Raw genomic sequence first — 27060 nt, 5'->3', positions numbered from 1 at the left:
TGGCGTAAAACCAAGATGGGGCCTCTTTTTATTTTTCCTTTTCACCATATTTAGTAGTAAACAAAGAATATACAGAATATGGAACCGTAACCCTGTGACTGTAAAATGTTGTTTTAGGTGCTGACAGTATCCCATCCTTATATGGTAGGGTGGGGGAAGATGGAACACATTTTTATTCTATTTTCTCATCCCATTTGGTAGTAGACAAAGAACTTTGAAAGGATTAATAAACCGTATTCTCACGACTACCATAGACCGTTGTTAATTGTTCAAAACACGGTCATGATATTTGGATATTGTGTGCTAAAGGTGCCCCGTCTTCCCCTACCCTACTATACCTTACAGTACAATAGTATACATAAAATAGTAGGGCAGGGGAAGATGGGACAACTATAGCACAAAATATTTAAACATCGTGGTCGTGTTTTAAACAATTGAGACCGGTCTATGGAAGCCGTGAGAATACGGTTTTATAATTTTTTATTGTTCTTTGTTTACTACCAAATGGGACGGGCAAATATAGTGAAAGGCCGGTGTCCCATTTTCCTCCACCCTACTATACATAATTTATCAAAGCTATGATTATATATAAACGTTAGTGAGCACTTTTAGGTTAAATGCGGCACATATTCAAATCATCAAACATATGTATCATAAAGCCAAGTCAACAGTATGACGCAACAATGATTTTAATTCTGATGAAACTGTCACTAAGAGAATATGTGCGTGGGTTCTAAAATAAACTTGTTATAAACCACTGAATTGTTCCACTGCGTATAAGGATGAATAAGATCCTTTTACATCCTAATAAACTGTTGCGTATGTTGATTACGTCTATAATACAGTACTGTTGCTATGTGTGTGGTTTATTAGATCTAGATTTTCCCAAGAACTGTTTCCAATGTTTCCAATGCTTCTATTTAGTATAGGCAGTAGCCATTAGTTAATGACACCAATGTATAGAGATGGCACAACCGGCTAAAACTGTATGCAAGGTAACAAATAAATGTAACATATTTATCTTCGCGTGACGGGAAACGTGCCCAACGCCGTGCCCGCTTACGAGTTACCACGTTTGAAACTTGACTATTTTTCATGTATAGCTAACAATTTGAGCAACCCACTACCGGCCTCCATATTTACCCGCCCTATTATATACAGTACCTTTAGAGGAAGATGGGACACCTTTATCCCATAATATCCGAATATCCTGATCGTGTTTTAAACAAGTAACAATGGTCTATGGGGGTAGTGAGGATACGGTTTAATAATTCTTTGAATGTTCTGTGTTTTCTACCAAATGGGACGAGAAAATAGAATGACAATTGTATACAAACAGTTATATAAGATTAGCCCCTAAAGTAAAGACGTAATAAAACATCCCATTTTCCTCTATACATAAGCTTACAGCCTTACAACATTAAGAAAGCATGACACAGCAATTGCTGATAAGGAATTCAAATCGTTATTACGTCAACCATGCGTTGAGCCGAGCAACTTAGTCGGTACTTCAACGCCAAAATGTTTCAGTTTTCTCCAAATCAAAAAGGAAATCGTTTATTTGAATATTGGGTGCTGGGTATGTACTTATATCTTTTACAGACAAAAGTGTAACATGCATGTTAACATTTGATCACACTGCTTTATAGTAAATATAGTAAGTTGGGGTAAGATGGTTCATGTTTTTATTCTCTGTTCTCGTCCTATTTGGTAGTAAATAAAGATATTACAGGATTAAATACTCATATATTAGTCAATATGATTAGAAAATATGGAATATTTTTTTCTAACGGTATTCATCTCATTCCACAGTACTTGGTAAAAGAATGAAGTAAAACCGATTAATTAGACCAAAGAATATTTTCCACCCAACGAAAAATCGGAAACCTTCCACTGAGGATCGGATTTTATCATAACTCTGGCAAAAGTAAGTGTTTTTTACGTTATTCAGGTTTTTAAAATCAGATAGGATGGTGTAAAAGGGTATCCTTGAGCTAGCGATTTTTATAAAATATCAACAATAAACGCGGTATATTCTCAATATGAATGAACGTTACTTATATTTATCCTCGGGTGACGAGGCATATTGACAGTCATTATAACATAGGTGTTTGGTTTCACCTTGTGCCGGCTAACGAGTTACCATATAAAGGTCGGGGGTGATTTTTGGCAGTATTTTTAATGCGCCTTTACTGCGTGATTAAAACTTTAAACAAATCATAAGGGAATTGATAGGAACAGTTGTCGTTAAGTGACTTACCCAATATAATGAACACGTACGTACACAAACACAATGGTATATCGTATAGAGACAAGCCTTAAATCCTAACCACGAGGCAGATGTTATAGGCACAAGGTGGCGCGCTCACAGTTGTACCACGACGACGGTCGGTGTTTTCTATGCATCTCAGAAATCTAATAACATTTATATTTTAATGGTATTATTCTAAGGTTACTAGTAGCCAAACGGAAAATCTGTCTCATAACGGTTTTATCTTATTGATTGGCATATATAGTATGGTGGGAGAAGATGGAACACCTTTAGTACATATTATTCAAATATTCTTATTGTGTTTTAAACAATTAACAACGGTCTATTGGAGGCTTGAGGTTATGTTAGTGTCCCATCTTCCCCCATTCTACTATATATGGAACCAAGGCCTACTTAATATCATGATGAATCTAAATATGACTCTGCAAGTGAATAAACGAAAACTTAAAACAAACAAATTTCTATTCAATAAACAATCTAAATTTCCCACAAACAACATCTGGCTTACGTACATATAGATTCTGACTAAATGACGCACGAAATTCGAGGTGAAACAAGAACGTTTTGCAACCGTTGATAAAGTTCGGACAATTCATACAATGCTGCGTCAGAAAGAATTAATTCCAATTAAATTCATGTACCTTAATTAGCATACCTGCGGAACTTGGTTATTATCTCAGACGTAAGCGAATATAACAATCATTTCGTTTCGAACGCCAGCAGCGGATGTACTTTTAAATTAATATGCGGCCTACTAGAGATACAGTAGGATGAGGGAAGATGGGACACTTTTTAATTCTATTTTCTCGTCCCATTTATTAGTAAACAAAGAACATTTAAAGAAATATGAAACCATGTCCTCATGACCCTCATAGAACGTTGTTAATTGTTTAAAACACGATCAGGATATCTGGATATTATGTGCTAATGGTGTCCCATCTTCCCCTACCCTAACTAAATATATTAGGGTGGGGTAAGATGAAAAATGTTTCATTCTATTTTCTCGTCACATTTAGTAGTTAACACAGAATATTTACAATATTATATAACCGTAGCCCCGTGACTTTAAAAGAGCGTTGTTAATCGTTTAAAGCAAAGTCAGGAATTATGGCATTTAAGTGCAAACGGTAACCCAACTTACCCCACAGTAATATCTATCTATATTAACAAATGAATTTGAAAGGGGTGTTTTGTTTTGCGAAATTTTCGTGACGTTGAAACTAACGTAAGTTACGTGTCACCCTTATAGTGACTGTACTACGAAGTTTGGTCTTTAGTTTAAATTTAAAAAATTACTAGTGCCGCGCGTGCGGCTCTGCATATTTATACTCTGTTTTCTAAGAAAATGACCTTCGTAAATACTGACATATCAAACACATTAACGCAGTAGGTAGTTCGCAACTCTCAATTCTAATGTAAATTTACAACAGAAATCTTAGACACTTAGTCTATTAGTTAGAACAGCTTTAGTATATTTACTAGATGGATATAAACAAGGGAATTACAGTAATATATTGTACACTCTATAAAATAATGTCTCTTAATATATTTAATTTATTAATCGTACGTACCTTACAGCTAAGAGATATTTCTTATTTCCAACTATTTATTTGCTGGTGCTTTACGCTAAATAAAGGCAACTTCAAATGTGGGGTTGTTTTATATCTAACTATTCGACGTTGCGTGCTGACGTGCTGACGCAAACTTGGGCTACGTTTGTTTGCGTGAGCAGTTTAAGTGAAAGTAATTGCAATTACTAGTCACAAACGACGAGCAAACCGGCACGAATAATTTGAAACAAAATAAACCTGCTGATTTTAAGTCAAACGAAAAGTTAACTGTAAGCCTGAAACAATATTGTGACTGCAATTTGTAAAAATGTTACGACCTCTGATGAGGTTTGGTTAGGAGTCGAAACCTTGTAAAAATAAAGCACATACGTTCGTTGTGAGTCACTCTGTTGCCGGTTGTTGTTTTGGGTTGCTTTTGTGTTTGTTTACGAAGTTGCGCTTTTATTTGTGACGTAATAATGTTATCACAAAGCGAACGTTTTTCAATTAAAAATAACTTGCAAACGTGACAGCCCAACTTTTGAATGATTACACGCGCAAAACTCTCACCGTTCTATAGTGATGGGTGGGACAACTTTTTATTCTATTTTCTCGTCCTATATGACAGTAAACAAAGAACAGTCAAAAAATTATAAAAACGTATCCTCACGACTCCCATGGTTGTTAATTGTTTAAAACACGATTAGGATATTTGGATATTCAGTGCTAAAGGCGTCCCATCTTCCCCACCCTTCTATATAATATCCTGAATACAAAAGAGTTTTCTTTAAATGCAATTAGCACACTGCTACGTAGCAAATAAACAAAACTTCACAAACAAAGTGTTTTGTGTACCTATAGCGGTATTTTTATAATGTAAAATATGATTTTACCGCCAAGTTGTCTTTTTATCGCCACCATTGACCGGAAAACATTACGCCGTAATACAAGTTCTTTGTTGAAATGGGTTAGTCCGCATATCAATACCGGTAGCTAAGTATTAAAGTGGTATAAACTGAAGCTAAGTACTAAAATGGCGAAAGTGGATCAAGTTGTCCACCCAGTCTTCGCGTGAATAATTAATGTAGTTTACATTGTATGTGCCAGCTACCGGTTGAAATTTAAATTTTAAATAAATAAGCCACCGTTCCAATAGTGCTTAAATATGCATCTTTTTTAGATATTGGGTTATTTTCCTGTTTTAAACTCGAGCAACCTCACAGACGAGCCGTTTGTAGTCGTGATAAAATACACTGTACGCCCGAGGACGCAGTTCACGCTTTGTATATCATTAATGTTATCGCGCATATTCTATGTAAATCGTGAGCTCGTACCTATGGTTTCACGTGTGTGTATTCCGCCCAGTGAAAAGTGATTGTTATTTAGACATAACGTAGCCGGATGCTAGGCTTACAAAACGTAACTTACAGTGTGATAAGTTATACATACGGAAGGATAATTTCTGCTTTGACTATAGGATAGGTGTGTAGAAACTGTATAGTCGTCTCAAGACACTGGAAAAGTCGATGATAATGGAGTAAGTATGAAATTAAACTAATTGTTATCACGTACATAGAACATATTTTTTAAACTTTCTAACTATAGCATATAATACACATATATATTAGGGTGGTGGGAGACGGGACACCTTTAGCACATACATATCCTGATCGTGTTTTAAAAAATTAACAGCGGTCAATGGGAGTCGTGAGCATACGATATAATGTTTATTTGAATGTTCTTTGTTTACTACCAAATGGGACGAGAAAATAAAACGAAAAGGTGTCCAATCTTCCCCCAACCTATACTATATATAAGTTTTTGATAAAACGTTCATTGGATAGTGAAAAAATCGTGTACTGTTTTATTCAAGCAGTTATTGTAAGCAATATACTGACTTCTAATAAGGCAGTATAATGCTGCGGGCAAATGTTTGATTTGTTGTACCGTAATTTTTGACGTCAACCGCATCTTTCGGGAAATCCTAAAAATATCTAAGAAGTCAGAGGAAGCGTTTACGTAAAGCAATATGTTGTTATAGTAGATAGTTACTTATGCTAACCGATGATAATATTACGTGCTTGATAAGATGTGGTGAAACAAATCTGCAGTATTAGATCTAACTAGTGGTTGTGGGGAGAAGTGTTTATATTACCTGTTACCACTAATCCAGTAATTCTGGACCAAAGACTGTAAAGTAAGCTAATTCTCGTAAATATGTGAAATTTAATATCGTTGTCAATTATCTGAACGATTTAAGTCTTAGGGCTTGGTTTGTGGTAAGGATATAGTAGAGTGGGGGAAGACGGGACACCTTTTATTAGCACAAAATATCCAGATATCCTGATCGTGTTTTAAACAATTAAGAACAGTCTATTGAAGTCGTGAGGATATGTTTTTTTATAATTTTTTGAATGTTTTTTGTTGACCACAAAATGGGTGAAAAAAATAGAATGAACACGTGTCCTATCTTCCCCCACCCTACCTGATGCATTTTATAACTGCCATTTAAAAATAAGGTTGACTTTTAAAATTAAAAAAAATGAGCAGTACATATAAAGTATAAGAAGATATTGGTTTGACGTATTAAGTGGGCACTAGTTTCATGAATTTATTTCAGGTTAAACTCAGTTTGAGGAGCTATTTTGTTTTATAAAAAAGTTTTACAGAATTATAATTCACCGTAATCGTGTATACATAATCTTTTATTATAATAACTTGAAGCATTTTCTATATGTGAGTTACAACGTACATTATAAGCATGCCCTAAGGTGTCTTTACGAAGTTTGTTTTCTCCTTAATAATTCATAAAGTTTCGCACGTTTAGAGTTTCGGATATACGTAGACGCTAATTGTACCAGCAATTCACACGTTTGCTTTACGTTTAAAAATGCCTATTCAAAAGTAAACAGTAGGGCAAAATTTGGCAGATATGTGTAGTAAATTCTGTATTATCAGCACATGGTGTTGGGGTTTCACAAAAATTAATAGAAACGAAACATATACTAAAAGCGTCGGTTAGAAATTGAGTTTTGAGAGTTGCCGGAAGAGCCAAAATACAACACGATACGCCAGGCAACAAGACTATACATATATCACTAGGTTGTACTAGAGTTAAAAAGTTTATGTTTTCATCTTTCTTATTTTGGTATAGTAATAAACAACATTTAAAGAATTATACAACCGAAACATGGGATATCATGTGCTATCTTACCCCACAGTATAGTAGGATCGGGGAAGATGGGACACCTTTCCACTCTATTTTCTCGACCCATTTGGTAGGAAACAGAGAACATTAATTCAAAGAATTATAAAAATGTATCCTCATGACTCCCATAGGTCGTCGTTAATTGTTTAAAACACGATCAGAATATTCGAATAATGTGGGCCAAAGGTGTCCCGTCTTCCCCTACAGCCTACAGTACTATATATATTTTAAAGCTTTCAGTTGCGTATGCATTGCAATCTGTCAAAAAATTTAGCGAGAATTTGAAACACATTTAGTTATAAAGTGAACTTAAAATCCGAGTGGCGGTATACACTGCTAATATATGCGCGTTACAAAATATATAGAAACTTGTAATTACCAACAAGCAGTGTAATACAGCAGTATGCAAATATAAGTATTTAAACTAATGATTATAAAATGAATCGTAACAACAAATGCACTATAATAATCGTGGCGTAAATTTTCGACTCTAAAAATATCTGTTACTTCGAATCGGCCGGCGTTTCGTATATAGGAAGCGACGAAATGTTGATGTTTCACTCAATTCGGAAAAGCCCAGATCCATGTCTGGGAAACATCAGCCAACAAAGCGTAAAATGTTTAATTTTAGCTTAATTTTGAAAATAAAAAGATACGAAAGTTAGCTGGAAAGGCCTCAGGCTCGTGAGGCTGAAACTTGAGTTTGAGGTACCGTTTACTGTGGGTTTTAGGATTGTACGTTACTACTGATAATGTCAAAGGTTGCTATTAGTCGCGTGGTACTTGTTTGAACTTCGTATAATGAGTTTGTAGCTTAAGCTGTGTTTTTAACTTCGTGCTATGGTTTTAGTCGAATGTATATACGGTAATGTGGTGTAAAATAGGCTGTTGGCACCTTTATCTTATATATTTTATGATCACGTTTTGAACAGTTAATAATAGTCGTGAAAATACGCTTGTAGAATTCTATAAATATTATTTGTTTACTACTACCAAATGGTATGATTTAAGAGAATGAAAACATTGACAAGCGTATTTAGTCTGCGTGACCAAGCTTCCCTAAAGTTAACCATTTAATAAACAAGAAGGGATGATTATATACGAGCATATACCAGTTTCCAGTTATATTATTTCTAATAAACGTTAAGTATGAAAGCTAACATTTTCAAATTTCGAACCATGGACAAACTATTTTATTCGCTCAGTCAAAAGAGTATAAGCTGGTTCCATTTACGACAACAACGGGTTGTACACCACTAAACGCTGTGCTGGAATACCTAAACGTAAGAAATGAGCTTCGCCATTAAATATTCATGCTAAATGGGCAAAAGAAACGAATAAATCACCCAATCGTAAAGTATAGCTTCGTGTAGTACGTAAGCTGGCATCTGCGTCGTCTTCGCTATTTCTGTATATATATATTTATACATATATGGCGTGTAAGGACTTTTAAGGTGAAGGATCAGGGACAAAATTTGTATTACGTAACTTTAAAGGGTAGAGACAACGTTAGACCTTTGTGAAGCGCTGACTCGATTATTGTCTGCTGGGTTTGGTTTATTTATAGCTTACATGGAACTCGGCCAGTACAGTAATATATACATGGCTGTTACAATTTGAGCGCTACGGTTAAAAAATACTCGGCTGATGTAATATATTTGTGTGTAGGAGAAAAAATACGATTAAACCGTCGCCTTTCCGAAACTGTTTACTCGGAAGCCACGGGTGGGAAAAAGGATTTTCCGTAAAAGTAACATACATTTTGGGATATAGTACTGTGGGGTAAAATGGGATACCATTAGCACATAAAAACCATGTTTCCTCATCGTGTTAGTAACAACTTACAACGCCATTTTACAGTTTCAGGTTACGTTGTTGGTTTTGTAAATGTTCTTTGTTTATACTACCAAATAGAACGGGAAAATAAAATAAAAAATGTTCTAAAAAATAGATGTTCGAATCAAAGTTAAGTGAGACGCTTACAGTTTTATTTTAAACACTACTGTTGCGAACAGACTTAGTTTTATTTTGACTAGTGTTACGCTTGTGTTAATGTATAGTTGTGAATCCTTTAGTGATTAACGCTTCGTCGGTCGAAGCGGAAGTTTGTTACATTGTTATTCAAGTGCCAACCAGTAATTCAAGTTCATTCAGCTGTTTAACCGGTAAGCATAAATGTTAATTTGACCACAATGGTCGCTGAATTCGGGGAAATAATATTTTAGAAGTCGTGTTGGTATTTAGATCAATGTTAGTATACAGACAGCTGTGGTTTATCAGACTTGAAATGGCGGGTTACGCTATTAAGTAAACCGTAGCCTAGACATTATTCGTGCAGAAAGTCAGTTGCAGTAATCATACCGTGCAGTAATCTATACTATAATATAAAAGGCTATATACGTGTTTTATTACACGGTATATTTTGCGCTAAACTCGTATATAGCGTTAAAACCAACCGCAGCATATGTGACATCGTATAACAATAAAAAAAGTGATGATGAATGTCGCCATTAACTCAGAAAAGATGTTTTTCTCATCACATTATAGTAATTTGCTATACAGTAGGGTGGTCGAGAGTGGGACACCTTTCATTCTATTTTCAACTCCCATTTAGTACATACTAAACAAAAAATAGTCAAATATTTATAACACCGTACCCTTACGACTGACTCCTAAAGCCGTTGTTAGCTGTTTAAAACACGATCAGGGTATTTGGATAATTTGTAAAGGTGTCCCATCTTCCCCCACCCCACTATATATATACCATAACTTCTCATATGCTTATTACGTTGCTGTTTTGACACGCCACTTCTCGAAAATTTAGTGACCACGGAGCTGGTATAAACATTTTGGATAAACATATTCTACGTGCATTTAGTTGTATATAGAATGAGGGCATACAGGTTAGAACGGAGTGTCTGGTGAAACAATGAGTCACATCAGACACAAAAATGCAGCGTTATTACACGAAAAAGGGTTTATATATGTTAGGCAACTACAGGAAACACACGTCAGTATACATGCAGGTTAAATACGCGTTCCGCAGTTGGGCGGTCATTCAGTGATATTCAAAGTTGTAAAGTATTTAGCTTATCCTTGCAACGATATTGGAAAAAAATATTGGTAATTAGAGTATCCGTACATTATTGAAATTAACGAATGTAAGTTTACTAGGGCGCAATTTTGAAAGGGAATATTAGTGACATATAGGTTGTACTATACGAATCAAAGCTGCGTTTAATTAGAGATTTAAATTGACTTTTTTTAAACAGGTCAACTAATCTGGTGACTGCCCTTCCTGAGCAAAATATGAGTCTGTTTGAAGTGTCAATGTCGACTAATACTAACTCGTAAGTTAAGCTTAGCCTTATATAGCTTTTATAACACTATACTCATGCATGATCAAGTTCATATCTTACAAATGTATGACAATTCCTTCTAGCTACTACTTAGAGGTTATCTGGCTTAAAATGCTTTTAAAAATGGTTTAACTTAAGAAATGCATATTCGTTCTTAAATTCTATATTTTTTGACATTAACAGGACCTACGAACCTCCTTTTGATAGCATTGGAATCGCCATATCTGCGGTCATCATATTTACTTTCCTTGTCCTCGGCGTGGTGGGAAACTCACTCACGCTAGCTGTTATCCTTACATACAAGGAGTTGAAGTAAGCTATACGTTCTAAGTTAAATTAATTATTAAGCGCGATATATTTACGATAAGATTAAAAAAGAACGCCTTAAATTCTTTGGTCCTGGCACATGAGTTTTATATACATGCGCATAATGCCGATCACGTTGAAATTTGAGATTATATCTTTTCTATTCACGAACTTCACGTATATACACGAAGTGTGAAACACCTCCTCTATATAGCCAGTATAATAAATTGAATCAAAATACTAATTCATGCTGGTCCTTCTATAGGCATATATACTCGCTGTCAAGGTTGAAGGCTAATATAGCACTGTGTGGCAAGATAGGGCTATATAGAAATATAACACTATCTTCTTTTAACAGCAATAACTTGTTCATGCGCTTCATTTTTTCCTTGTGTATATCTGATCTGCTCTCGGCTCTGATTAGCTGGCTCTTCCTGTATAGGAGAACATGGGGGTTCGATGTTTGGGACCCGATACCTGCAGTATTTTGCAAGGTGACTAAGCTAAATATATCAACTGTTGCATAATATATAGTAAAGTAGGAGAAGACGGGGCCTTAAGCGCGTTATTGACCAAATGGGTATATCCGTAAAAAAGAGATTTTTTAAAAAGTCCCGCCTTTGCCCGTGTCCCGTTTTTCCCAAACTACCATACTTGTTTTTATAAATCTTTATGGATTTATGGATTTGCACTGTTGTTTTGTTGGGTGTCACCACCTTAATAAATAAGATGTTCTGTATAGGACGTCGAACGTCAGTGCGCGAATAAATGCCAGAAAAGCTGTTTTAGAAAACAAGTTCAACTCGAATAATGCCTGTAATTTGCAGGGTAATGCGCATAATACTGTAGATAACGTGTTTAATCGTATAATATAGTAGGGTGGGGGGAGATGGGACACCTTTTCGTTTAGTTTTCTCTTACCATTTGGTAGTAAACAAAGAACATTCAATGAATTATAAAACCGTATCTTCACGACTTTCACAGACCGTTGTTAATTGTTTAAAACACGATCAGGCTATTTGAATATTATGTGTTAAAGGTGTCCTATCTCCCCCCACTCTACTATATAATGAATAAACATTACAGTTGGGGAGATTATAAATGCGAAATGAAACTGAAATGTAGCCGTCGTTTTGTTTTAGATTTTACATATATTATAGAAGATAACAAAATCTTTAATACAGCTTTGTAAGTAAAGTATATAACAATAACGCGATGACACGGTAAACGGGGAAATACACAAAATATGAAGTAATTAGTGATCTGACTCTTTAGTGGCTATGCGTCATAGGGCAATTGAGGTCTTCGCCAACGCTGGGACAAATAAGTTCAGAAAGTTTGATTGGGAATTCCGATAACCGAGTTCTGACATGTCGTGTGTTTATATACGGGTGATAACTAATCGATCGCGTGGTTTTTGACGTCACTGTCGATTCAAACTACGAAATTCACTGACGTAACGATACGCATGTAACGTTATTGTACTCTTCCCTAATAAACGAGCTATTGTGTTTACAGTTCTACTGGGCGACGGACATTATGACCTCATATGCAACCGCTCTGCACGTGTTGTCATTTGCAATTGTCCGTTTCATATCAGTTCAATATCCAGTGCAATACAACAAAATGAAATTGATACACGCAAACGTAAGTAGCCATGTACTGTACTATAAATTAAGCGCTTTAGACTTACAGCTTTCGAGGCAATATAAGGTGGCGGCTGCACTTAATTGCGGCGTTGATTTTCTTAAACGCCGAATTATAAATTACCCAAGGCGGAGGCGGCGAGTCTTGTAAAACTGTACATAGACGAACTTTACAGCGGTCACATTCGCGCCTATTCATAAAATATTCAAAAGGATAAACAGCATGCATATTTTGGAACATTAACCTTCACAAAATTGTACAATACGGCATGTAACTTTCACATAAAACAATATTTGTGAACTTTATACAAGCTAAAAATAGATTTAAACTTCTCACTTAGATTTGGATCGTTGGAATCTGGGTTGCTTGCATCATAAGCGGCTTCATACCTTCCATGTTTATATTCGGTGCTAAAGCCCGAGACAGGGAAAGCAGTTCTCCGGATTCCAGATGGCCATCTTGTACAGCAAACCTAGCTGAGTAAGTTACTGTTGCCTGTTACGTCATGCTTCTGCTACTAAACTGCTCGAGGGAATGAGTTTACTTGGACGTTTGAGTTGTTCGGCACGTTCTGTTACAATGCCATTAACCTTTTACCACATTGAATTACATTACAGCGCACGCAGCTGCACTATTCCCGCCTCAATTTGGTTTCAGTTTAAATTTTACAACTTCACGTTAAAACAGATTAGACTTATGTTTTTTTAAACAATTTTTAGGGGTGTGTGTCGAAACAGAGAGCAGTACAGACTGTTTAATTATTAATTGACATAATTTTATTTAGTCTTGACAAGTACATACTGTATCAAAAAGTTGCTTATCCACTGTTCCTGTACATCCCCACTATCGGAGTAGTGATCACCTGCATACTAATAGCGGTCACTCTGAAGAAAAGGTCAGGAAGCGCCAATTTAAACAAGTAAGGATTTTTTTCGTACTTTAACTGATTTAATTGACTATCTTCATATAAGTATATATGTAGGCCTATATATGTTATTTGGGTTTAATGTGAAAAAACGCCTCGTTTGGACTTGCTGGGGCCGGAAAACGACAGTCGTTATAATACAGAAGTTCAGTTTCAAAAACCCCGTGCCAGCTTACGGGTTACCAAGTATGTAACTTTGTGGTTGTTGTTATTTCTGTATGGCTGACAATTTAGACAACCCATTATAGTAAACTTCGTATCCTCTGGGTAAGATGCTGGCGTAGTGACCGCTGTCATATATATGCGCATATTTAAATGCATGAGCGCATATTTAAATCCTGTGGTTATATTTTAACTTGCATGACTTTCCCCTTTGTAAGCGTTATGTAAGTAAAATACGGACTGTTGCATGAAAAGATGTAACGCTGAGCGATATACAAAGAGATAGTACTGTGGGTTAAGCTGGAAAACCGTTTGCACCTAACACCCTATATATAATTAACAACGCTTTTTAGAGTCGCCAGAGTGTGCTTATAAAATCTTCAAATATTTTTTGTTCATTACCGAATGGGACAAAAACAGAGATTAATAATACGAACCGTCTTATCCCTCAGTATGGCAAATGAGCTAAGAGATTCTTTATATTTTTTTATAGAAAGGAAGAACGAAGATTGAGAAAGGAACGACAAGCCGTTCTTCAATTAATTCTCATCATAATTTCTTTTCTTCTGGGATACATTCCTTTTACAGGTATGGTTGCCGCACAGAATTCTCTGAACCCAAAAAGGCCCCACTTACATAAATTAATTTAAATATATAGCTGTGTGGTAAGATGGGAAACCGTTGGCACCTAAACTCATGTTCCCTGACTTGGATTTGAACAATTAACACTTCAACATTTAAAATGGGATTAGAAACAAAAGGAAAAGTCCCATTTTACCCTAACTTACTGCATAGTTTATAAAAAAATATATTTTAGCTTACGAATTCTGGGGAGCCAACACTCACCCTCGGGAAAGGTATTACTTCCTGGTCGACAATTGGTTTGGTATGATAGAATACTTCTGTCTGAGATTTTCTGAATGCCTCAACCCTGTGTTCTACAATCTCGGATCTACGAAGATGCGGACATACACCAAAATGTTCCTGAAGAAGAAAGTCTTCTGCTGTATTGAATGGCAACCGACAACACCTATGTCTCCGACTTCAAACACAAGGGGGAATAAGTCTGGTGTTAACACGATCGCGAATAGCGTGGATGCAACCCTTGAAAATACCAACCATCATAATGTTTAAGTGTAATATTCTCTTGCCTTGACCCAAACACTGCACTGAAAGTACTTACCCCATCTCATACTACGCTCGGCCCCCTAAAACCGTGTAGATTCAACAGTAAAGTCGCCCTTTAACAATTTGAATGCACCAACGAATATTGTTCATCATGTCAGCCCACATTTACTGTACACTACACGACTTCTATAACATTGCCGCTGTTAAAACTTATGTTTGTTGCTGTCTGCTGACCACTGTGCATTAAAGTTGCCCCGTAAGCCTCAAAGACATGAGGTTTGTTTTTAGTTCTGTAAAACCTAATGAAAATACATACGTATACACGAATGATGCCTAGCTATATACATTTGTTACAGTTCATCTACTTCATCGTACAACTGTCCAATAGGACAGTCTTTTAAATACAATTATATTTTCAATCGTGTACAATTTGTAAACCGGATTGAAACTGCTTAACGCAAAATAGGGTTGAAAAAAAAAACATGGCTTATCTTATCCTAACCTAACATACCTGCCACACAAAAGCCAGCCTACATTGGTTTTATGAAACTCCTAGGTTTACCTTTCACTACAGAGGAGTCCCGTTTATTCTTTCCAGTATATCAACCTAACTTGAAATCAAATTATATTACTGGGTTCTTTATTTTACCATTGGACGACGATGCCATGCGAACTGCAAACGAAATTCTTGTTTTACTACGATTACATTACAAAGTTAAACCACGTGTAAGCCTCACTAAAAAAAAACGATTTGTAACGGTCATTTGCAACCTAGTGTTGCCTGGCTTTAAATTGGTTTAAGAAGAATTTTAACAACTGGAAACACTATTGAGCAGCACTGGGGCGTCATTGTTAAAAAGTTCATCCACCAGGTAGCAATAGTGAGCTACTGCTACATTGTGAGTTCCTGAAAACAAATTAACATATTTTAGTCGATTATAAGGAAAATAGAAAATGTTAAAACGTTTAGAATGGATATAAAATCAATTGAAAGTAAATGCTATTAAAACATTAGTTACCATTTTAATAACATTACATACAAGTCAGATCTTATAAAAAGTAGGAAATTCAACAAAGGAGTTGCTAAGTCACACTACAGTTCAGAACCCCAAAACATACCATAATGGCGTTGACAATGTCATTCCCATTGTTCTTGAGGGCTTTAACGGCTTTACTTCTCGACACACTGGCTTGTTGCATCACCAACTCAACATCCTTGGTTTCAACTTCGGACTCATCAACCTGTAATACATGTCAGGTTAAAGGTGGCACATCTACTTATAATGTTTCATTTTATTTTAATACAATATACAGGACTTATAGTGGTACGGAAAGTCAACCTTTTACAGTATTTTTGTTACAACTTTAATTTTCACATTTTAAATTTTGCTTCTGGGAAATAACAGTCCGTTTTTTAATTGTTTTTGTTAAAACCTTAAAATTGTTTAACTTACATGTGTCTAGAAGTTGGCCTGTATCTTTGCTGCTTGCGCAAAGGCATGATATCTAATATGCCGCCATATCGGACCATAGAAACATTATGGTACTACATCATAAAAACATTATACCTCCTCATCACTTTCTTCTTGCACAGCATTCACAGCTGTTGCAGACTCGGTAGCTGTTGTCGACTTGTTCTTAAACTTCTCGGCTGCCGCAAGTTGAGCTTGCTGGGAAAGATCTTCAATCTGGGAAAATAATGGTAAAAATTTATAAAAGTAAACTGGACCTAGTTTAAAGCCTAAACGTTAAACATTGTGTATGATAACATCAATACTTCGTTCGTTGGTTTATAGAGTAAAAGGACACCTCTAGGTTAAACTTCTTTTTTTAACAGTTCTGTCTATTTCTTCTATTTTTTTTTTCTATTTTCCCAGGGGGTACCCTGCTATAGGATCTCACAATCTTATATAAAATTGAATAACTTTAATCTTTATACACATGTGCTGCTATACCTATACCTAAACCAGCATTTAAAAAAACATAGGAATGTAATCGATAAAAAAATAAATTTCAATAAAATTTCTAGTATTCATGAAAAGGTAAACTTCTATATGCAATGATAAAAAATTATCTAAATAGTCAACATAACTGCCAAACGATAACAATACATTAGGTCCAGGGTCCAAGCTGTAGTTTTACCAAAGGACCTTAAATATGTAAGACCACAAGTAAACTCACCTTAGCTTCTCCGAATACAATGTAAGTATCAGATACTGGGTTCTTGTAGATATCAGGACGGTTGATAACGAAAAGGATGTTCTTTGATTTTCGAATAGTTACCCGGTTGATTCCAGTAACCAACTTAAGACCAAGTTTCGACAGCGTCTGTTTAATTAAATCATTTTTGCTCTACCATTTGTACGAAAAATAATCAAATACAAAAAGTGGGCAACAATTTGTAGCCTCACATGCAGAATTTTATTTTAGATTTTAACCCATGGTTTTAGTATAAGATTGTGCCTGTAAAATTGGAATAAATAAACATTTTTTTTTCTTTTTTCCCAAATTTAAACTCCTCAGATATTAAATTGTAACATTTACGGACCAATATGCTGTGAAACAAACCTTTCTTGCTTTCTTCTCACTTCTGCTTTGCTTCGATTTGCCACCACTGGCGTCACCACCTCCAAGCATCTGGATTATAGAAATAACATTAATTACTCAGTTGTAATTTCTAAATCCCTTAAGCTTTGTTTAACACTTTCAGTTAAGGTGGTGACTTAAAAATAATGTTCTGCATTTACAGTAATCATAAAAATGTTGTCTACACAACAGATTTTTAATTTTCCTTAAGGGTTACCCAATTTTGGGGTTTATATAAAACTACTCTAAATTAATATGCAGTACTTGATACAGAGTTAGTAAAATTTACTAAATAAAGAAACCTGGTAAATCCCAACAAAAAAGTAAATATTTTCATTTTTATGTTTTCTATATTTTTACCTCGGACATCTCGGGAATTGATGGGATTTGTTGATCGGAAGTGTTAGTGACTTGTGGAGAAGTATTTCCGTCAGCAGTAGTTGTCATTGGAACATCAGGATTTTCGTCTAAATCTGGCATAGATTCGTCATCGCTGTCAGATTCAGTTGCAGAATCTGCTAAAATTGTAGAATTTTACATGAACATTCTTTAGTTGATTTTTTCTTGCTTTAACACAAATTTAACCCTTTAGTTATTCTAAGTTAAGATACAGCAAATAAAATACCTTTGTTTTTTCCATTTTCTTTTGGCTTGGTTTCTGCAAATATATATAAATCCTTCAAGTATGACCACACAAATAAACATACAAGTTTAAAACGTTTATCTTAAAAGCCAAATAAATCCTAATTGTTCTCTTTTATAAAATAAAAGCTTTCACAAAAAAACGTACATACCTTCAACAATTTCCTGTATTTTTTCCTCCTATAAATAACACAAATACCGTTAACAACTAAATAAGAAAATAATTGATTTGATTTCAAAAGAACAAAACTTACCTGCATAGTTTCAACGTCTGCCATCTTGGTGGAAATTTGAAATTAAAATTTTACGCTACTAACGATTTTAACCGATCACTATACGACTGCAGATAAACACAGATGCCTTTAATTACACATGAACTAGATAATTAAACGAAATCATGCAAACTTTAACGCCTCAACACAAAAGACAGCTGCGACCAAAACTCCGCCATGTTGGCCATGCGCATGCCGTGGATGGAAAAGAGAAATGTCTGTCCGTTACTCGAATAGAAATCGGGATGCTTAATAATCTATCGGGGACTGCAATATCAACTGCTGTTTTTAAACCTTTTCCGGTATACCTGATGCATTTATGTTAGAATTGGATCGTTAAGAACATAGTTCCTTTAACAAAATCTTTAACATATTCATATTTCATAGTACAATATTCCTTGTTACTCCTTTTTATGTGGTCAAAAAACAAAACTATGAGAAAAACTTGAATATTTTGTTGAAAAAGCTGTACAAACTTGAGTTTATATACAAATAGTTTGCAATGCTACCATTAGGTTATATTAACACGTTTGCTAATGAGTGAAATAATGATATAGCACACAACAGCACTTTTAAGGCAGTACAGGGTAGAAGTTAATATTTACCCAACTTCTACAACTACAATAAATGTTATATTTGTTCCTAATTTGAGGGAAATGTACACAATAATGCTTAAGTCATAATAACAACAATGTAACATGTCGCAACGAAATAAACACCTTAACTATTCAGATATAACAAACACGAGGAGTACTTCATAAGCCAAAAAGCGCCACATATGTAAATGAGCAAATGGCACATTATTTTCGGAACACAACAGCAACCAAAATTAGGTTAAATCCCTGAATGTAAATTCTGCTTTTTAAACACCTCACTCCAACTGTTCAGGTTCAACATTCTTGGGTATTCCTACTTCAACCACGACATCATTATGATCAGCCATGTGTTCAGTGAGGGATTGCTCAGTTGGGAATTTTTCCTCACACACAAAGCAAGCATTCTCTTCATGATTGGATGTGTGTTTTCTCATATGAATGAGATAATCACGAATTGAACTAAAAGACTCGGAACAATGTTTGCATTGGTGTATCGCCTTGCCTTGTTTGACATACGCATATTTGCGAGCTGAAAACTTAGGACTTTTCTTAGAGGTAGCTGATAAGGATTCCACCGCCTCATGAAATGATGTGACATGCAGGTCCAATTCGTTTTGGTCAGTGAAGGTCAATTCACAGGTTTTGCAGGAAAATTCTCCCAGTTGATGAATTTCAAACTCATGTTTTGTGAGCTCTTGCTTGGACTCAAATCTTAATCCACATGATTTGCAAACACTATGCGTGTTTAAGAAATCAATCACATCTACATCAGTCTTCTTACTTCCATTGACTAAACTAATAGGAGATGGATTTTCATCGCAATAACACTGATGGTCAAGCTGAGCAGATAGATGGGTAAAACTGCTGGGGCAGAAACTACATTTGAAAAGCTGAGGACACTTAGGATGCTGTTGGTCAACATGAGCCTGTAGATCATTCATGTCTGTGAAATATTCATCACAAAAACTACACAAATGAATCAAAGAATCAACACGGCCATCTGCTTTCTCCACACTGTGAATTGAACTATGAACATCCAGCTCTTCTATAGTTTCAAATTCATCCTCACAAATATGGCACTGATTCCATTGTTCCAAATCCACATCTGCTGCTCCTTCAATCGTGTGCATTTTTTCATGTCTTTGCAAGTGGTCCATGCGAAAAAATGCTTTGTTGCAGGTCTGGCACACAAATGGCCGTTCTTCTGTGTGTATCCTCAAGTGCCTACCAAGCTTAGACTGGTCAACAAACAGCTTTGAGCAAAACTTGCAGCCCAGCAAACCTTTTCCTTTACCCTGTCTTGCAGTGTTTATATCAGTATGAACTGCTTCATGGGCAAGTTTTAATGCTTCTTCTTCAAATGGCCGATCACAATATTGGCAAATTAATTTCATATCTGTTTCCCTTCTATAAACTTTTCCTTTCTTTATTCTATTCCCTTTGACACTTTTGTATTTTGGCCTTGACTCAAAAGAAAAATCGGCTCCTGGGATGAAATCTTCATCTTCTTCCTCCGTGTTCTTCTCACCCGCATCCCTGATCATAGAGTCGTCATCTTCTTCCATGTCAACATCCAAATTAAACGAGGAACTAATTTCTTTAAGTTCCCGAGCAAGGTCATCTGTAACTTGATTACCACTTCCGTTGTTTTGTTTCTCTGACATAATGTACAACTTTGGTTCAGAAGAATTTTGAAAACTATTTTCTACAGCTACATTTTCTTTCATCGGCATGTCTTCCAGTTTGGGATATTTACATTTGCGACCTCGATTGTCAAACTTCTTTTCCAACTTCAGAGCCAGCAGCTGATCCGAAGGTTGAATTTCCTCTTCCAAATCGATGGAATCCCGAACAATTACTCTGACCACAACATCGGCTACTGGAGTACTCAGCTCTGCATCACAGTAATGCTGTCTCATGGCATCCACAGACAGAAAGTTACTGTGGCACATTACGCATGTATACGGCAAACTGAGAACGTGCTTTTTAATATGACGGCGGTAGGAAGTATCAGATAGAGATTCACAGCCACAAATCTCGCAATAATATCTTAGCTTATGGTAGAGATTGTAGTGGCGCTTTAACTGAGCTTGATATTGAAAAGTTTCACCGCAATCATAGCAAATTACATCTTCATGCTCATTATTAGCGTTATGGACCCTTTGAATGTGCTTAACCACATTAGCCTCAGAATGGAAGAGCTGTCCACATACTCGACATGTGCAGTTTTTGTTTTCAATGTAATGTAGTTTATAGTGAACATTACGGTGATCTTTTCTGCTAAACCTGCGCCCACACATCTCGCATGGAAATGGTTTTACCTCCAAGTGAATGTAAGAGTGGCGTACTAACTTAAAATTTGTTTTAAATGCCTTGCTGCAGATATCGCAGGTGTACACCTTTGGCTCCTGCAGTCGGTCCATCATCTTTCTCCTTTTCTTCTTCGGTTTCATCTCCACTTTAGGATCAGATTCTTTGTTTCCTTCTTCAGCTTTCAAATACACATTTCCTTTCTGATGCGTTTTCATATGGTTGACAAGATTTGCATGACTTGAAAAACGCTTGTCGCATATCTTGCAAATGTTAATCTTTTTATTCATATTTTATAAAATGTGGCAATGTGCACAACTATAATCTGCATAATGTGAAAACATATATTATTATTATTTATGTGTAATAAATATAAAAACCAACTTGCCTGTATAATTGTAACTTTTAACAGTTAGATTGGAAATACTACTACACAGTAAATCAAAGTAAGACATTAATTTGATGAAAACTATCTTACTCTTTCTTTATTATTTTAAAAATAACATATTTATTGTAAAAATATGATTTTCGTAAATAAAGAAAGAAGTTTACGGAAAACGACGCATTGCATACGCAATTCTTTTATTGGGCAGTCGGTATTTGATATATGGCTATTATTGACTTTTATGGGTGTATGTTTTTTTATTAATAAATGGTTTCAATTATTTATTTTTAAATTTGACAAAGACTCCTAATTCAGCTTCTAATATCCCTGGAAACGGCGCGAAATATAGAGGCCTTGATAACGGTAAGTTTATGGGGGCTGATTTTAAGTTTCCGCGTTTAGCTTGAACATCAAACACTCTTACACCAAACCAAATTCTTTACGCAGACAACTGTCACAATTCAAACTTTTAAATCATTTTCGTGCAAAAACTGATCTAACTGCGACGTGCAAATGAATAGATCGTTCAACTGGGAGGTCGAAAAAATGGCGGATAACGATTTTAGCTTTACGCGTTTTCAACCCATTTTTAAGTGTTTTGACTTTAAATTCAAGTTGAAAAAATATAAAAAAATGAATATTTAACAATAAAACACCTTAAAATATAAAATTATGTGCAAAATAACCAAGAAAATAATAAAACATTTACCAAATAGAGAACATATATATTAACCTTTAACCCTTTTACATGTGTTCAGTTTTGTGTGACGTCACAAGAGTCAATCTGAGACATTATAATCGTTCCAGGTTCCTCGCGTTTAATCAGCGGTAAATTTTAGTACGTTTTTTCCGATTGACGTACCCAGCTGTTAGTGAAGGCAATAATTCAACAACATGTCGCTTTATAACTTTAAAAAGATAACCGTTGTGCCGAGCTCCAAGGTATTTATCTTTTTAAAGTTTGTTCATTATATTAATGTCACTAACGTTCCGACATAAACTTACATACCGATCTAAATTCGTGTAGGGTTTCATTGATATCACACTATCGAAGACGCAGAGAAAAACACCGACAGTCATTCATAAAAGCTACCACATAAGTCGAATCCGTTCGTTTTATGTCAGAAAAGTAAAATTCACGCAACAGAACTACCACGACCGACTTGCAACTATACTGACAGAGTTTCCTAAACTTGAGGTACATTTTAAAAGCCCGTATGTATAATAATATGTGTATATTATTAAAAGCATTTTTAAAAGGGTCCCTTTAATTAGTGCATGTCGATGTCTACACTATTCACTACAGTGGACATGGCGGACATGCACTAATTAAAGAAACCGTTATGGAAATACTGAATTTAATTTTTTTAAACGCATTATGCAATACCTTTAGAAAGTTGGCGTATGGTTACATATATGCTTTATACTCATACAGTGTGAATATTGTATAGCCTAATTATATATGATTTTGTATTTTAAGCTATAATATGTTAACAGGATGTCCACCCTTTCTATGCTGATCTGATGAATGTCCTCTATGATAAAGACCATTATAAATTAGCTTTGGGACAAATCAACACTGCCAAACATTTGATTGACAAGTAAGTCAATATTGCTTTGTTATTTTAGTTTGTCATTAGTGATTACTAAATGTTATTTAAACAATTGGCATTTTAATATTAGTTATATAGTAGCCACAAGTGCAAATTTGTTGTAAATAAACCAACACATTGTTACGTCATAATAACTTATAAGACACCAATGTAACCATATTACAAGTTATAGCCTATATTTCCAACCCAACGTTTACAAGACATAAAACCCCCTTTTTGTAAAAATTCTAAAACGAACATCTTCACATAGTGTGGGTCGAGACTACACACGTTTGATGAAATATGGAGATTCATTATATCGATGTAAGATGCTGAAGCGAGCTGCCCTTGGTAGAATGTGTACTATCATGAAACGACAAAAACAAACTTTGGAATATTTGGAAGAGGTGAACTGCTCGCATTTAAAAATAATACATCTCAAATTAATAATAGAGTCTAAACTACTATTCTGTTTTAAGTCAGTGGTGCAACAATATAGCACAATGGCGTCTTTTTGCTCACTAACTTATTAAGGTCTTGTTTTCTGTTGAACACCTTTAGCAAAGTTAATGATATATTATCTTGCTAGGTTCGACAACACATGTCAAGGTTACCAAGCATTGACCCAAACACAAGAACAATTCTCATAAGTGGTTTCCCAAATGTTGGAAAGTCAAGCTTCATTAACAAGGTTACAAACTTATTATAAGTATTAACTAACTCTGTAGTCCATCTAATATAAACGTTTAAGTAAAAACGCATTGAGTTTGGATCTTGGCTACAGAACAATATACAGATTGATAAAAGAATTTATTCACAGATAACAAGAGCTGAAGTAGAGGTTCAGCCTTATGCTTTCACCACTAAATCTCTGTTTGTTGGTCACATGGATTACAGATATTTACGCTGGCAGGTAATACTTCGAAAAATTTTCCCTTTCAATTTTATTAATTTTTTTTTAAATATTTTTTTCTTTTTTAATGTACTTTACTGCCATCTTAAGGTGATAGATACACCAGGGATCCTGGATCAACCTCTGGAGGATAGGAACACAATTGAGATGTTATCAGTTACTGCGCTTGCTCATTTACGCTCGGCTGTCGTTTATGTGATGGATATATCGGAGCAATGTGGGGAATCCCTCGAATCGCAACTCAGTTTGTTCAACAACATTAGGCCTTTGTTCAACAACAAAGTGAGTGATAATGAATTTTATTTATTGGGTATAGTAAGATGTAGGAATGTGCCTACTCTTTTGTTTAATGCAAAGCTCAGCACTGGAAGAACCCGAGCTTTAACAACTTTCGCACATCTTCAGTAAGATGGAGTAAGATTGGACAGCTTTTCATTTTCTTTTTTGTCCCATTTGGTAGTAAACAAGGAATATTTACAGAATCCCACAACTTTAAACATGATCAAGAAATATGGGATTTAGGTGCTAACATTATCCCATCTTACCCTACAGTACTATATGATGTAACAGTGGTCTTTGTTTTGCAGCCATTGTTTGTGATGGCGAATAAGATTGACGTTATGAGCAAGGATGACTTATCGGACGAACATAAGAAAATATTTGAGGATTTGGAAACTGAAGGGATTCCAATATTCTGGACCAGTACAGGTAGCTAAGAGTTGAAAATAATATTGAACATAAATTTATTACAAATACCATCACATGGGGTGTTGAGAATAATCAACAGTTACATTTAATTCCTAAAGCATAAATGTGAATGTGTTGTGTTGTATGCATATGCGACATTTTGATTGTTAACACTTTAAAAGTAAAAACTTTGTTTCCATAGTAACTGGTGAAGGAATCATGGAATTACGACAGGCAGCTTGTGATAAGCTCTTGCTCCATCGTGTGGAGACAAAAATGAAGGGGAAAAAAGTGGAAGGTGTGATGAACAGGTTGAGGGTTGCCAATCCTGTGCTTAGAGATGAAAAGGTAAGAAAAAATAATCAAATCAAAATCCTGCAGTAGTTTTAAAATGGAATAGTTTGATGTGCAGATGAACATTAAAGTATTAACGCATCTGGCATCTGCTCTCTTGCGTTTTGCAATTCACTGAATATCTGTTTGTTTCATGAGACTCTTCGTGTAACAGCGGTCTTTGTTAGGGAATAATAATATATGAGCATAAACTACGTGTTCAGTAAAATTTTAATCAGCAGCTTTTCGTCTAAAACCAAACATTTTTTGCGTGTGCCTTTCTTCTTAATGTGGTTCAGACTGAGCTTGATGTTAAACTTCAACAAATTCAATGTTATACGACTTTGTAAACCCTGATATTTGTGCTTACCAGGCACGGCCAGCATTTATTCCTGAAGCTGTGCTCAAGAAGCGCGCTGCTATGAAGACAGTGGAGAGCGCCACCGTGTGTGAGGATGGATCCGTTGCCATGGAGACTGAGGAGCGGAGGAAAACAGAGCGCGATCTAGAAGTGGAGATGGATGATGAATATGTGCTCGATCTTCAGAGTAAGTTGATCACTTTATCATTAGATTTTTGGAACTTCTTTTATCTGTCTTTATACTTGCTCCATTTTTAAGTTGTTCCATGAAAAACATTGCTTCAACCTTATAAAAGAAAATTAGTGCGAAAAAATGTAACAATGCATTACAAAACTTGCGTTCTCAAATAATTTTTACTGAAAGTGCATTGTTTTAATTTCTTTATTTCTTCCTCTTTTAGAATGGTGGGACCTCAAGGATCCAAGTGAACGTCATGACACACTTCCCGAGATATGGAAGGGACACAACGTGTCGGATTACATCGACCCTGAGATCTTTACAAGACTTGAAAAGTTGGAGCATGAAGAGGAACTCAAGGAGAAGGCTGGTTTCTATGACAACGAGGAGGTGACATTTAAACTCTTAAACTTTTCTGGACATGCATGGAAACTTAAAAAATCTTTTCGTGGCTGAATCTACTTGTGCTATGAGTGATTTCAAGTTTCATATATTTAGTTATTATTTTTTATTCAGGAATCAGAAGACGAAGAGATGAAAGAGATTCGACAAATGGCTGCAAAGATTCGCGAGAAGAAAGCAATTCGATTGGCCAATAGTCACCTTGTTAGAAAGGTAATGTACAAAATGATGCATAGATATTGATCAATAGGGTTGCTATTATGAATGAGGAATTTTGGCATAATTATATTAGAGGTACTGTGATAGTCTTGGTGTCCAAGTAGATTTTGGAGAAATATTTTTTCATTTTCATTGTGTGCTCAGGTTAAAAAGGCAAAACTTCCCGGAAAAACTGCAGCTGAGAATCGAACCCCAAGCAAGATGATGAATGATCTTGGAGAGCTTGGAGTCGACCTTTCAACAATGGAAGGGGTGGGTTGTGTATGTTTTATAACTTCAGGCTTTTTTGAAAAATGGAAAACAGTCTTTTGCCACTTGTTGTTTGATCCAACTATTTTGCAGTATTTATAGAAATCTTATTCCATAGGGACACTTCCGCTCTCGTAGCAAAACCAGGAAAGCACTCAAGCGGAAACGAGATGTTTCCATGGATACGACCTCTGTTGCTAGGTCATCGTCAAGGGCTCGTAGCCAATCGCGACCCAGGGATGAAAGTGGTCTACGTGATACAGCAGTAAGTGAAAATTAACTTTTTAATACTTAGTGTGTTCTGGTGTTATGCAGCAATGAATGAACTAATAAATCTTCTCTATAGTAATCTGTAGGTGCTTGTCAGATATTCCAATCTCATATTTCTAAATGCCGTAACCCACATTTCTAAACATACACCTTGCATTGCAGATGGTGCAGAAAGCTCGCAAGCTTGCCAAGATATCCCAGCGTAAGATAATCCAGATGGGTAAGGCAGGAGAGTCAGATCGACACATTCCAGTTGCCAAACCTCGCCATCTCAACACTGGAAAGCGAGGAATTGGGAAAACACAACGTCGTTAATCAGGATGCATGTTCTTTGTGGAATAAACAGATATCGGTGGATTTTGTGGTTTAAGTAAATTAGGATTCCAGTGAATTTTATTGTGAGTTCCTATGTTGAGGCACGCTAGGTAAAGTGGAATAAACAGATATCGGTGGATTTTGTGGTTTAAGTAAATTAGGATTCCAGTGAATTTTATTGTGAGTTCCTATG

General features: G+C 35.6%; 4 protein-coding genes across 11 annotated transcripts in view; 2 read left to right on the top strand and 2 right to left on the bottom strand.

Moving 5' to 3' along the window:
• Positions 1-5171: 5171 nt before the first annotated feature.
• Positions 5172-15226, top strand: LOC101242922 (alpha-1A adrenergic receptor-like). Of its 6 annotated transcripts, none has more exons than XM_026834910.1 (9): positions 5172-5359; positions 10303-10380; positions 10573-10701; positions 11120-11189; positions 12214-12342; positions 12683-12822; positions 13127-13261; positions 13923-14017; positions 14247-15226. In XM_026834910.1, exons 1-9 carry the CDS (start codon positions 5349-5351, stop codon positions 14561-14563), a joined length of 1104 nt encoding a protein of 367 aa, XP_026690711.1. In that variant the 5' UTR covers positions 5172-5348; the 3' UTR covers positions 14564-15226. The 6 variants fall into 6 exon arrangements, with proteins under 6 accessions (XP_026690711.1, XP_018669506.1, XP_026690710.1 ...); XM_018813961.2 differs by having other exon boundaries at positions 5178-5359; positions 11054-11189; XM_026834909.1 differs by lacking the exon at positions 5172-5359 and adding an exon at positions 5843-6019 and having other exon boundaries at positions 11054-11189.
• LOC100178016 (nascent polypeptide-associated complex subunit alpha) lies at positions 15181-18920 on the bottom strand. 2 transcript variants are annotated; one of them, XM_002126785.5, is made up of 9 exons: positions 18040-18920; positions 17938-17965; positions 17769-17801; positions 17504-17661; positions 17126-17194; positions 16739-16885; positions 16126-16245; positions 15677-15799; positions 15181-15464 (listed from the first exon to the last, which is right to left on the bottom strand). In XM_002126785.5, the coding sequence occupies exons 1-9, from the start codon at positions 18061-18063 to the stop codon at positions 15450-15452; spliced, it is 717 nt and encodes a 238-aa protein (XP_002126821.1). In that variant the 5' UTR covers positions 18064-18920; the 3' UTR covers positions 15181-15449. The 2 variants fall into 2 exon arrangements, with proteins under 2 accessions (XP_002126821.1, XP_009862419.1); XM_009864117.3 differs by having other exon boundaries at positions 17504-17658.
• On the bottom strand, positions 18394-21322 carry zf(c2h2)-131 (zinc finger (C2H2)-131). Its single transcript, XM_002126878.4, has one exon. The coding sequence runs from the start codon at positions 21251-21253 to the stop codon at positions 18929-18931; it is 2325 nt and encodes a 774-aa protein (XP_002126914.1). The 5' UTR covers positions 21254-21322; the 3' UTR covers positions 18394-18928.
• A 782-nt stretch (positions 21323-22104) lies between these two features.
• Positions 22105-27060, top strand: part of LOC100175695 (nucleolar GTP-binding protein 1) — a 5717-nt gene continuing 761 nt past the window's right edge. The window contains exons 1-15 of one of the 2 annotated variants that reach the window (XM_002126930.5): positions 22105-22290; positions 22376-22546; positions 22846-22949; positions 23212-23347; positions 23530-23631; positions 23761-23853; positions 23944-24135; positions 24441-24561; positions 24743-24888; positions 25247-25421; positions 25636-25802; positions 25929-26027; positions 26178-26285; positions 26401-26547; positions 26715-26943. In XM_002126930.5, the coding sequence (XP_002126966.2) occupies positions 22243-22290; positions 22376-22546; positions 22846-22949; positions 23212-23347; positions 23530-23631; positions 23761-23853; positions 23944-24135; positions 24441-24561; positions 24743-24888; positions 25247-25421; positions 25636-25802; positions 25929-26027; positions 26178-26285; positions 26401-26547; positions 26715-26867 (1962 nt within the window). In that variant the 5' untranslated portion in view covers positions 22105-22242 and the 3' untranslated portion in view covers positions 26868-26943. Of the gene's footprint in view, positions 22291-22375; positions 22547-22845; positions 22950-23211; positions 23348-23529; positions 23632-23760; positions 23854-23943; positions 24136-24440; positions 24562-24742; positions 24889-25246; positions 25422-25635; positions 25803-25928; positions 26028-26177; positions 26286-26400; positions 26548-26714; positions 26944-27060 lie in introns of those variants that run through there. The other variant, XM_009864114.3, reaches the window with a different exon arrangement.

Source organism: Ciona intestinalis, chromosome 1, assembly GCF_000224145.3.
Source record: "Ciona intestinalis chromosome 1, KH, whole genome shotgun sequence".
Lineage (NCBI taxonomy): Eukaryota > Metazoa > Chordata > Ascidiacea > Phlebobranchia > Cionidae > Ciona > Ciona intestinalis.
This window is presented reverse-complemented; position numbering and strand designations above follow the sequence as displayed.

Excerpts from the sequence above, each read along its gene's own strand:
- LOC101242922 (XM_018813961.2), top strand. Across the intron at positions 13,262-13,922 it reads GGAAGCGCCAATTTAAACAA|AAAGGAAGAACGAAGATTGA; the intron begins GTAAGGATTTTT and ends ATTTTTTTATAG. Across the intron at positions 14,018-14,246 it reads GGGATACATTCCTTTTACAG|CTTACGAATTCTGGGGAGCC; the intron begins GTATGGTTGCCG and ends AATATATTTTAG.
- LOC100178016 (XM_002126785.5), bottom strand. The coding sequence starts at position 18,063 with ATGGCAGACGTTGAAACTATGCAG. Across the intron at positions 17,195-17,503 it reads CAATTCCCGAGATGTCCGAG|ATGCTTGGAGGTGGTGACGC; the intron begins GTAAAAATATAG and ends TCTATAATCCAG. Across the intron at positions 15,800-16,125 it reads AAGAAGAAAGTGATGAGGAG|GTTGATGAGTCCGAAGTTGA; the intron begins GTATAATGTTTT and ends CATGTATTACAG.